At 40.1% G+C, this 12777-nt stretch overlaps 1 protein-coding gene across 1 annotated transcript; it reads left to right on the forward strand.

The window, feature by feature from the left end:
• Positions 1–1888: 1888 nt before the first annotated feature.
• cfap36 (cilia and flagella associated protein 36) lies at positions 1889–12441 on the forward strand. The gene is made up of 11 exons (XM_070840608.1): positions 1889–2215; positions 2700–2764; positions 2919–3020; positions 5867–5981; positions 6087–6174; positions 7884–8043; positions 8976–9081; positions 9385–9581; positions 10057–10200; positions 10568–10690; positions 11246–12441. The coding sequence occupies exons 1-11, from the start codon at positions 2110–2112 to the stop codon at positions 11327–11329; spliced, it is 1290 nt and encodes a 429-aa protein (XP_070696709.1). The 5' UTR covers positions 1889–2109; the 3' UTR covers positions 11330–12441.
• Positions 12442–12777: the final 336 nt, after the last annotated feature.

Here is a 12777-nt window from a genome sequence, read left to right on the forward strand (position 1 = left end):
ATGAGTTTGAGGTGACTGCAAAGTTAAACAGAATGATGCACTGACTGGTTTGATTTAAATGTTCACCGTAAAAGCTTTTTAATGTCGCCTACCTTTATTCTGTTGAATTGTTTCGGCATGACTGCTGCTTGCATGCCCTGCCTTTATGAAATGCACACAGTAGCTATGAGCCTTTATAATACATAATGATAATAATGAAAACTTATATACCTTTAAAAAATGCAGAAGGAATGTATATTTATTGAATACCCTTGTTAATGCACACTACTGAATTATAAGTTTTTACTCTTAATAAAAAAAAAAAGTACTCTCAGCTACGTGTGTCTGTGTTTGTTGCTGTGTATTTGTTTTTAGTATAAGTGACATGTTTCCTTACCACAAAGGCTTTTAATCAAAGAAAGGTGGCTTGCCTCAGAGGTTAATCCTTAGTACATCACTGCACTGTGGCTGTCAGCCAGGCCCTATATGTAGCCTGAATGGACTGGCCTCTGGATAAGCAGAGGAGTATTTAGGTTGCTACAGGAGCAGTCTACCAAAGCTGTGCACACTATGAGTAACAGATGACACCAGGCCTCCAATGCTTTATTTGAATAACAATTTAACATTATAGGATTCAAACATTATCAGCCAAGCTACATGTTACAGCTATTAAACTTTTGCTATTTCACTTATTTTGGTGATGGTGCTGATTGTAACTCACTAAACTCCCAAAGGATTGTCTCATCTACATAAAGATCCATAGCTCACTGATACTTGTAAACAGGAACTACGGTTGGTACAAGAGAAAGCATAATCCATGAATAGGCCACAACATGACGATATCAAGGATTAAGACTTCAGCCTTTACCCACAAAAACAAAGTCAGGTGTGTCAGAAATGTTACAGAACAGATCATGAGAGATATTAAACCATTCTGGTATCACACAGGCATGTCTGTGCATGATTACACTCACCAGCGCACACACTCAAACAGGGCGGGGGGTGAGGCAGGGAAATAAAAATGGTATGTAAATATTACATTGTACCGTAATCAGAGGTGGAAGAAGTACTCAGATCTTTTACTTAAGTGAAAGTAATAATGCTAGAATGCAGAAATACTCTGTCACAAGTAAAAGCCGTGAATTTGAAATGTTACTTGAGTAAACGTACATATGTATACACATCAAAGTATATCTAAAGTGCCCTAACAATGTATACTTAAAAAAATAAATTTAAAATAATAAACATCATACCACTGGATTATAATTAGCAATGCATTCATGTTTTCAGCCCTTTAATATTGCAGCTAGTAGAGGTTGAGCTCATTTTAAGTGATTATGTACTGCTGGGTACTTAAATCAATAATAATGCACCATGATTTATTAGCTGATTGTTATGTATGAATAATCTGAATCTGTGGAGTAACTATCAATCAAAGCTGCCATATAAATGTGGTGCAGTAAAAAAGAATTTCCCTCTGAAATGTAGTGGAGTCGAAGAATTAAGCTGCATAAAATGGATATACTCAAGTAAATTACAAGAATCTTAAAATCATACTCAATTACAGTAGTCTCCTTATGTAAATGTACTTAGCTACATCCCACCACTGACTTTAACTTAGCTTTAAATAATGTTCAGTATAATTTGTATGTGTTTGCAAACCTGCAAGTGTGCAACTAAAATGTGGCATAAATGTTTCTAAGCTGCGACAGTATTTCTCCACGACTGGGCACCGCTGAAACATGTGAAAAGGTGTTATAAAAAGAAGTAAACGCAGTTACAGCAGCAGCAGCAGCAGCAGCAGCAGCAGCAGCACACACTCCTGTACGTGCCCGGGCCTGAGCAGCAGCGGAATGACGTAACGGTCACCTTAGTAACCGATTAGGCGTCACCACCCAGGACTGCAGATTCATGAGTGAGCCCTCGTTGTCGGAGACCGTCCCGTCCCTTCAGGAGAGGAAAAACAGCCGCCGAGCCGCGCTATGGGGACCAGTTTATGAAGGACAATAAACCAGATGTCTGTTTCCATCTGTTTGGGTTGGTGTAGTGGAGCTGGACGCGCCGACCTGAACAACATCGCCGTGCGGGTGCTGTTGTTGTTGTTGATAACGTTACCCAGCAGCAGCCAACATGGCTGAGGATGACTGTGAATGGATTGTGGAGAGCATCGTTGGCTACCTGGGAAGTCCTGAATGGCTCATTCCCGTTACGGACTTTATGGAGAACAAATGCACAGGTAAAAACAGGTTCTCCGCCGCGGTCACGTAGTAAAGCCTCTCTGGACACTGTTAGCGCCGTGGCTAAGCTAACGCTAACTTGTGACTGCGACGTATTTGTTGACGTGTTCAGGTCATACTTGTAAACTACTATATCTTTGCCGCTTTGGGACTCTGCGCTGTACTTAATACGCGTCCTTGTTGCAACTTAATTACTACTTGCCTCGAAGTTGAGCCACAAAGGGCACAGGTGAGATAAAGATAGCAAGTCACACCTCAGTCTAGATAGCTAGCTAGGTGCCAGCTAACCTACCAAAGAGGTCATGCCTATTAACTTTCTATGTCCAATTAACGCCAAACAAACACTGAGAGGTAACATTAGTGTACACAGCTAAGTTAGGTAGATAAAGATAGTTAAGGGAGTGTTTTGAAAATGTCTCCTAAAGGCATTGTATACATGCTGAATTGCTGACATTTACATGTTATTATTTGTCCGTTTTTTAGTTTTTGATGACGAAGATGAAAATAAGTTATCATACACAGAAATCCATCTGCAGTATAAGAAATTGGTGAGTACAGTCTTTGATCCAGATATTTACTGAAAGATGCACATTTTTCCAAAGTGCCCTATTTTTGTGTATTACCTCATCAACATTACTCATTGGTGGTTTTATGATGCTGAGTCATCAGACTGAACTGATGTAAGCTGCTTTGCTTTTGCAGGTGGAGAAGCTGTTAGATAATTACATGCAGGAGGTTGGCATCAATGAGCAGCAGTTTCTGGATGCATGCACTTCACCTTTAGCCAAGTCCAAAACACTGCAGGTACGTAATGCTCCCTGTCTGCATTCCACAGATAGCCAGAACGAAGAATCAAGGATGGGATGCGCTGAAATAACCTCAGTTATGCTGCCTTTAACCTGGTACAAAACATAGCTGGTTCCTGTCATATGGCAGATGTGTGCTGTCTTCATGTATCAATAAAATAAGAATCCAGTTTGTGACAGAACATACAATCACATTTATGTTTTTGTGCAAAACCAAATTTAGATCTGTCCGATTTAAGTGCTATGACTTTGGCAGGCTGACGTATGTTATCTACACAGTTGTCCCAAATGTATATTACACTAAGCAAAGTGCACCCACTTTTTCTATGCAATTATTTAGACAGAATTTCATCATTAGCTAATGATTCTTTGCCTACATCCTGGCAATGTACATGTACATCAGCAATCTGTCATAACTGTACCCAGAGTTTTACATGAGATACTCTGTACTTTAGAAAAATCATTGCAAATAAGTGTGCCTCCTCTTCAATCTCCTCATAGTTTCACATAGCTGATGCTGATGTTACATTAATCTCTAACACAGCTAATACTTTTGAGGATTTATGCCCACCACTGCAACCCCCTAACTACTCAGTTCTGTCATGAAAAGTTTCGTTGCTAATCCACTTACAAATTTCAAAATTGTCTTTGTAAGAACAGAGAAATAGATGGAACTGAAAAGTTTGTGTTTCAAGGGTCGTCAGCAAACAGTTTGGCTCTTTCCCTCAATAATTCTCAACCCTGCTGCCGATGGCCTACTCATGTTTGTTTGTTTATGTTTAAGCTCCCTGTGTTGCTCCTGTTTAAAAGCATGAAATATACATTGTAAAGGTTTGGGGCTTCAGGTGAGGTTGTGCCAACATATCAAAAATGCAGTAACACTGCATTAAGTTGCTATGTGCTGTGTTTTGAATGTGTGTGTGTGTGTGTGCGTATTTGTTAATTCTGAGTTGCAACTGTTCGCTGAGGCTGATTGTGACAACATCCTGCCAAATAACTCAGAGCTGTAAAAATGCATTATATTGGGTGAAGAAGAATTTGAAGGTAATATTGGTTACAAATGACTATTTACAGTCTGCCATTTTCCTTGGCACTGATCAGTTGGTGTAATGTGGCTGTGACAGACTGGCAGAGATGGACATCTGGATTTCATCACAATCCTCAGGAGACTGGGATCTCATTAATTAGCACTGATATAGATCGCTACTGACTGCAAGGCTGGTGAAATTCTCCCAAAACAGAGATTGACTGTAGCAGAAGTCTCAGTTAGTAGGATGGAGGGGTTTTGTCTACTTTTTCTTTTTCCATGTGTAGAAACATTGAAAACATTTGCTAAATTGTGTAGTGCCACGTTTTAGTTGCTTTTTGGGTTCAACTAGATGAGAAATAGCTTGTTTCACTGTCCTGGACAGTAGGGCATTTCCAGACAACTGAAGCTTTGCCAAGGTCTACAATAAAATCAGTGAAACATTATTAACCTTAATGAATGATGTAAAAAGTCATAGAATAATGAGAGAATGGTTTTTAACACGTGATACTCCACCAAGCTAATAATGATTTTGCCATAATACTGCAATTCAGTAGCAGCAATTTCAGTAGTCCTAGTGCAGAATATGATAGCATGCCACACTAGTGATGCTAGAAATCTCACATTGACAGAGGATGGACCACATTTAAGAGCATCTGTTTCTCAACGGACTTAGGCTCGATTGGTTTATGTAGCAAGGTGATTGCCTCCTCTCATGTTTTTTATAGCAGACCAAAGACCAATTGCTGAAAAATAGTTGATATTCTGATAATAATGATAATTTAGAATATTTTTGTACAAACAAGAGAACAGAGAAAACAATAGAGAGTAGACAAACTGATTTGTGTGAAACTGATAAGGCAAAGGGAAAACATGGTCTTATCTGAGACCAGTTTGCTGCACAACTCCAATCTGCTTGTTTATTTGTTCAGTATGATTTTTGATCTGTTCAGTTGCTTTGTATAGGCTGACCTGTGAAGTGTAGCACATGGCACTGTATCTTCACTGGAAAAGTGGTTTAGATCATCTGCGACAGACAGACAGTGAATAGCAAATTGCAGGACATACTGTTGGTTGGGGCTTTGGGCAGAAGGAGTGTAGGACAGACGAACAAAGTGGGGAGGAGAAAGAGAGAAGCTGAGCATGGAGACTGAGAAGCTGGTGACCCAGTTGAATTGTACTAAGGAGACTGATCGTGTATTGAAGGTTGGTCACAAAGATTTGCTTAGCATTAGCCTAGATGGGGGGCAGACCTTTGATTACAGACAGGAAGCTAATGTAAAAGATTAGGCCTAAGTACCACGTTTACAAACATAGCTTTATATTTGTAAGGACTTGAGTTGGCTGCATGCTCTAAGTACTATACACCCTGTCCTGATCTACAGGGGGATAACAGGGCAAGAACAACCTAATAGGAGCATCAATCATTTATTCATTTATTCTTATTGTGGTTAGCTAATCTCCAGTGGCCAAATGTGTCAACATCTTTTATTGTTTTTCTGTTAAATGTTCTTTATATCTAAGTGACAAGAGTACGTTTTTGCCTACTAGATCCATTCGATACCAAATGAATATCTAATATTTAAATAAGCTATTGTTTAACTTACAGAATGAAGCATTGAAAAAAGTACATTAGGTTCAGCGTTTATCATCACTGACGTGATGTGTTACTGCATACAGTAACTGTGTTATTGACCCATTCTCCACAGTCACAGATGCTTATCTCTGGCTCCTCATAATGCCATTCATTTGTCGTTAGTTTGTGGGTTCAGTGATATTTCATGATTTTATAAGTAGTTGTTGTCTTTGCTGTTCAGTCGGTGTTCCAGCCAGTTCTGGCTACAGATGACTTCCAGATGTTTCGCACACTGATGGTCCAGAAGAACATGGAGCTGCAGCTTCAAGCCCTCAGAGTCATTAAAGAAAGGAACGGTAGGCGAGATTAACACACACACACATACATACAACCAAACACACAGTGACAAACAGGAAAACACTACTGATAAATCTGCAAGTAATTTGCCCCTGTGTGTGTAGGAGCCCTCCCAGAGTGTCTGACTGATGGTGTGGACGTGATGACAGAATTACAACAGCAAGAGATGAAAATCCTGCAGGAGGTTCTCAAGTAAGTCACTTGTTCTCTCTCTTCTCTACTCTGTCTCAGTCATTCTCAGTCTGTCTGTCTGTCTGTCTCTCTCTCTCTCTCACACACACACACACACACACATCTTAAACATTTAGTCTTTGCAGTGGCTGGTAGTTTTATGGCATGGGAACCACAATAAAATCAAAGTCTTCAGTTGAAACAAGGATCTGAATATATGATATTATTTATATCCTGACGTAGATGGACAGTCTTTATGACGGGTCTTTAATGATTTCCAATGAGGTTAAAATTGAGCGTGCATGAATGATATAAAGAAGAATCAAAGAAATTCCACGATCACTGAAATGTGGAGTTGCAATTAGTTAGCTAATATCCTCCCTTAAATTTGATTTAAAAAAAGCACAAAATCAGCTATTTAAGATTGCAGATTGTACGTTTTTATATGTAAAACGTAGGCCTAGCTTCAATCCTCAACATTGTATGAAGCTCACAAGCACTGTACATTTATGTCAATGTATATGCAACAACCTGCTACACTGAGGGCGTAGTTTTTTTCTATTTATATCTTTTTTACATTATTTCTATTGATAGATGAAATCTATTCGTAGAATGAGATATTACAGTAACATTATTTTGACATGTCAAATGTGTTCCGTAAAAACATGTTGCAGTTTAAGTCAGTAGTTGTGGGCATATTAGCTGCATGTGCCCCTGCTCTCTAATGGGATTTTGCCAAAGGCAGTCTGGCCAAGTAGAACACTGAGTCAAATGGGACTGCAGTTAAGCTCCTTAGGGTCCAGCTAATTTAGGTTGGAGGGATTGACACTTAACAAGCAACTGAGAAAAATATTATTTTTATCCCCTTTGTCTTACCAGGGTACACTGGCTGCTTATCAGCACTGGACTCTCCTGCATTCCCTCCCTTCTCTCTACATTGTTAATACAATGCTTTCTGCTGCTGACTCCCTACAAGCACCTGAATGCACCGTGAAGGAAATCTTTTCTTAGTCCCTGATTACAACTGTATTAGCACATGATTATATAAAATACCTTCAACACTGTAAGGCAATTAAATGTTTACTGTGATGGATTTCAGTTACGTTGCAGTTGGTTTCAGTTAGTTAAGTCTGCAAGTTGACTTTCATTCTATACTGACATGACTTAAACCCAGTGATTTGGGGAGTGAATTTGAGAACTTAATGGAAGGAGATCCTTAGTTAAGTTAAATCTTTAAATAATAACTTTCTCCCATTTGTTAAATAGATTTAGCTAAATAAGTAGCATGATTTATAGAAATGCTTTTCTCAAGTGTTAGAGCACATGTATACAGCATTTATTTAATTTTGTTATCAATTTCAACACCTAGTGACATGCCATCCTTCTCTTGCTCTTTTACATGATCTCTTGCCCAGGTGATCCCTGTGAGCAAGCTAGGGCATAGTGTGGTTATCATGTGGAGATCCCTGAAGTTGGCATCTTATTTTAGTTACTATTTTAGTCTGTTTGTGCCGTTAGCCAACAGTAAAATGGACAGGAGCACCCATTAACTATTAGATAAACTAGGCTGTGAACCAGGACTGGGATATGTTTGGAGTTGAGGGAAATCAAATCAGGCTTATGCTTAGCTTAATCTAAGCATAGGCAATTCAGACAGCTGAGAATCGAATCTAATAATTAACAGTACTAAAACCAGACACTGCTTTTCTCTCCTGCTAATTTCTCTACAGGAAGTCAAAAGAGGAGTACGATGAGGAGATGTCCAGGAGGCTGCTATTAGAGGAGGAGGTTGGTTCCACCTCCAGCAGCACCTTTGATAAGCCAATGGCAAAAAGTAGTGAAGTCCAGGTTACAGCCCCTGCTCCCGGCCGACAGAGCAACACTGCCAAGGTAAGGTGCCACGAACTGTATAAGTCAAACAAAACCTGTGGACCAGACAAACTCTGGAAATTCATATGAGCCCTGTGAGGCTTTTTGTGCAAGGCCCACCAACGAGAAGCCTCTAAAATGAAAGATGGGGTCGTATCTGTAAAACCTGAAGCATCGCTTTGTTGGACTTATCTCTCATCATTTTTTTTTCTGAAAACTACTTAGTGGTTATTTCCACCAAGCCCGTCTCTCCTTTGTAACGGGACACTTTCTCCAATGTGCTTTTTATTGTATGCTAAGGCTCAAGCTGAGGGGAATGGTGACAACAGCAGCAGTAATGGTCACCACACCCCGCTTGTGAACGGAAATACTGCCACTGAATTTGATCTGGTAACTGAACTATCCATGTAGTGGCATTTTTATCAAGTACAGCACAGTTTACTGTCCAATCAGGATGCATTAATACCATTTTAACTGTACCTATAATGGCGAACACAGAGTGAGAAGGGTAGTAAAATGTAAAACAGAATATATGTGAATTCTGTAGAAAATCAAGTTCATCTTGTCAGCAGTTGGCAGGCCTTGTTAACATGTAAGTAACTGGGATTTTCTGTGATACGAAAAGTTACTCTATGGTACAGTAGTATTGGTACACTTAGGTATCAGTGCATCCTGAGGGCAGATGGTAACATTTTCAGTTTCGTAGCCCGGCCATGTAGTAGCTTTGGAGTTTTAAAGTCTGTGAATTAGGCTGCTCATGTAGTATCTATAGCTGACTGTGGGGTGACTGGGAAGTGGTCCTTGTAGTGTGTACAAATCCACCATTTGTGGACTGTAGATAGTAGTTGCTTCTTTCCAGCATCAGCATGTTGCAATAGTGGGCTGAATTTGATGCAGCATTCGTGTCGTCTGTGTCATCAACATGTATTGATACTTTGGGTCCCTCCTTCCAGGTCAACGGCAAACCTGTGAGAGAAGAAGAGAGCAAGACGGCTGCTCAAGGAGGTGGAGACAAGAAGAGCGCAGCTAAGAGCAGCTCAGTGTCTAAACCCACACCAGGTAACTCAGAGGAGCATTAAACTCTTCATCACCAACGCTTGTTCTTTTTGCTTTATTAAAACACTCTACCACACTTGGCTGGTTCACTGGTTTTCTTTGGAAATAAATCTTGGGAACATCCTGAATAGATTAAATTAACCTCTGACTGAGAACCTTGGCTACAGGAAGTGTAGCTAGTAAGGATACATTGTTTCTTATTGTTTCTTATTGTTTGTTTTTTATAGTATTTTATCATATTTTAATACACAACCAGCCTGAGACAGCTGGACGTTACCACACTGATTTGAATGTGTGTGTGTGTAGGTTGTGGCAGTAACGGTGTGGAGTCCAGAGTCCTTCCAGCAGTGAGAGCTCCAGTAAAGTCTGTCGAACCGTCCGTCAGCCTCAGTCGTGACACCAAGGAGCAGAGCAGCAGCAGCAGCAGCAGCAGCAGCCATACTGCAGCCGAGGCATGGCTGGCCGAGGCACACAGGGAGGCTGGCTTCTCTACGCCATACACTGTGAGTCTGTGAGCCAGCCTGCAACATGCAGTCTGAGAGATGCAGTATGCTTCACGTGATTTATTCTGCTCCTGAGTGCACATGCTGAATCTGGCTGTCCTGTTACAGTGAGTTAGAGTCAACCAACTTATTGTCTAAATTCAGTATCCAGCACGTTTTCTTTTTATGGACAGATGAATATACAGAGTGCACAATAAATACAGGTGGCTTCTGCTTAAAAGAAAACACATTTGCTGTTGTTTGTTTTTTGTCATTTGTTTATCATAGTGCCCATTAGTGTCCCAAAATCCAAAATATCCTCCTATGTCACTGTTTTTTTTTTTTTTTTTAAATACAGGATATGTATTTAGTCGTGAACTAAAACATCAACAATGAGCAATATCTTCATTTTTAGCATTTTAAAATAGTAGGGTTTGCTTGTGCATGGTTCGAGCCGTGCTCCTCCCGTTTCACCTTCTCCTCCACCTCCTTCCAGGAGTTGTCAGCGTCTCAGCAGGAGCAGCTCCAGCAGAGGGCAGCGTATCTGCGTCAGCAGAGAGACAAGCTGCATGCGCTGAAAAAAGAACAGCAGAAAACCAAGCAGACGACCCCACTGGAGGAGGCACCCACCACCGCCCCGGTAACGACAGTCCGTTATACCTCACCTGACTGTTGACGAACACTTTGGCCAGTTGAAGAACATGAAAGAAAGTGGAAAAAACATTGTATTTTGCAGGCTTGATTACATTTTACTTGACGTTAGATGTAATTAAGTCATTATTTCCTAATATTGATCCATTAGAGTTGTTAATAGAAACACTTTAGATCTAATACTTTAGACTTAATGCCCATACTTCATTTTGGTCATTTTTTAATTAACCACATCCTTGATTTTGCCGGACTTCTTTAACTCACATTTTCCCTCCTGATTTTTCTTTCTTTTTCTTTGAATCATCCTTCTGACTTTATTTGCCTTTGTCTGTGTCTGACCTGGTCTGGCCTGTCAGGAGGCAGTGGGGCAGTCTCAGAGGAATGGGGCTTGTACCCCTCCTCATTCTGCTCCTCATTCTGCTCCTCCTGTTCCTCCTCCTCCTTCAGCACAACACTCTGCTAACTCCTCCAAACAGAAGGTGATCCATCAGCTGCCTCTGCCTGATGTGAACACGTGTGCACATTCATGTCTTGTGTGTTGCTAGCAAGGTTTTTCTCTGTAGTACGCTCTCTCCTTTGTCTCTATCATACCCTGTCTTCTTTTTTAATATGTTTGTAGTAAAGCTTTATTTGATTATTTTATACCAATTTGAAAACCCTGAAAATACAGACGTATCGTAGCCACAAGCTGCTGCTACGTGTATATATGTGTGCTAGGTTGTAGTGGTCCTTCCTGCTGCTTTTCCACTTTCACAACATTTTGTCTTAAAGGATAACTCTGATATGTTCTTATTTTTAAACCTGGTCCCTATTTTTCATATTTTGGATTTGAAATGAATGGTAAGAACAAAAACGTTGGTCAAGTAGATCACTTCCACCGGCAGCTGCGAATGGGCAAATGAGCTTCAACATGTAAAAAAAAAATCGGGCTCAGGTTTAAAAATACCTGAGTTATTCTTTAAGCTACTGGTGGCGATTATGATCTCATCTATCCGCTTGTTAACCCTCCTGTCTGGTCTGGTCTCTTTCAGCAGGAGATATCTGCAGAGGAGAGAAAGAAGCTCCAGAAGAGGAAACATCTGGCTGACAAGCTGAAAGAGGAAGTGATCAAGAAATAGCTTCCCCGCAAATTGCAATATTCTCATTTCTATCCTGTGTACTTTGTTTATCACATGGCTTCCTTTAGCCAGATAATTCTCTTTATGTAACACAGATCAGGGTTTTTCTAAAGAAACAACAAACATGAGGTCTTCCTTCCTCAGAGTTTTTTTTCTTTTCCCATTGCTGTCCACGGAGGATGAAGGCACATCTCCTTTTATATTTTGGATGTACCAGTATGTGACCGTCTCCAGTCATACACACAGGTCTGTTAGATACTCACAACTGTTTGACTAAACAAGTTCAGAAAATGTCAGGCAAACTGAAAAGCACACAGAGCACCCAGGCAATATGTTGCCAGTGTTAGTAGATGTGAACGGAAAACCCAGGTGGCTTTTACCTGTTTCTACTTCTACTTCTCACTAGACACACATGAGCTGTGTCCAAAGCTGTCTAGTTTGCCACTGGATGCACTACATTTACTTACTTAATGAAAATGTGTTCATGGCATGTACACTTGCTAAAAATCTTACAATGCAGTGCTTCACTATATATATATATATATATATGTGTGTTTATTGTGCAACATCACACCGGTCAGTAATTGTTCAAAAATCATGATCCATAACTATTTTTGAGTAAATTATGGACAGTTATTTAGGGAAGTGACTGAAGGAGTGAGACATTGAGGACACATTCCTGAGCTTGTTTCTCTGTAGGACATAAATGGGCCACGTGGTGAAACACAGACTCAATGTTATTCACAACCGGCCCAGAGCTGTATCAGAGTTAAGGTTGACGTTGGTGAAATACACGATTGGGACAGTCCTACGTTGAGGTGAAGGTAACATTAGCTAGCATAAGTGGTCGAGATGACTAGAGAGGCGTTTTGCAAGTATTTACTATTTACAAGTGAACATTCTTGTTTTCCGGTCATTCTCAGAGGGAGGAGTCAGCTGGTACATCATGTTGCCGATTACAATGTAGTAGCTCATCCTAGTCAAATAGCACTGTCGAGGTTTTCAAGATGAATGCACCGTCACAAGATCAGAAAGAGGCCAAGATGCAGTGTGTCGCTTTATACGAGGAATGCAGTATTTCATGTATGCCGTTTAATAAATCTCATTTTATAGAAACAACCTGGACTCACGACTTGCTGTGTTTATAAAAACTGTAAAGCTACAGATCAGTACTTTGTCAGCAATAGAAGGTAGCTGGTCTCAGACTGATCTTGTGTTTTAATCTGGAAAAAAGGGCTTTGATGTTTCACAGAGCCAAATGGGATTTATTACCATATGTTCTCACTTGTATTTGGAACACTATAGAATACTGTACGAGTCATTGTCCTGATACAAAAACTGTGTCTGTGTATTCCGTGCTGTAAAAAATGAGAAACATATGGCAGTCTCCTAAAATTTGCACAAATGGTATTCTTCCACTAAGGAATATCTAATGTAAAAAATAAAAA

The sequence above is a fragment of the Pempheris klunzingeri genome, chromosome 12 (assembly GCF_042242105.1).
Source record: "Pempheris klunzingeri isolate RE-2024b chromosome 12, fPemKlu1.hap1, whole genome shotgun sequence".
NCBI classification, from domain to species: Eukaryota; Metazoa; Chordata; class Actinopteri; order Acropomatiformes; family Pempheridae; genus Pempheris; species Pempheris klunzingeri.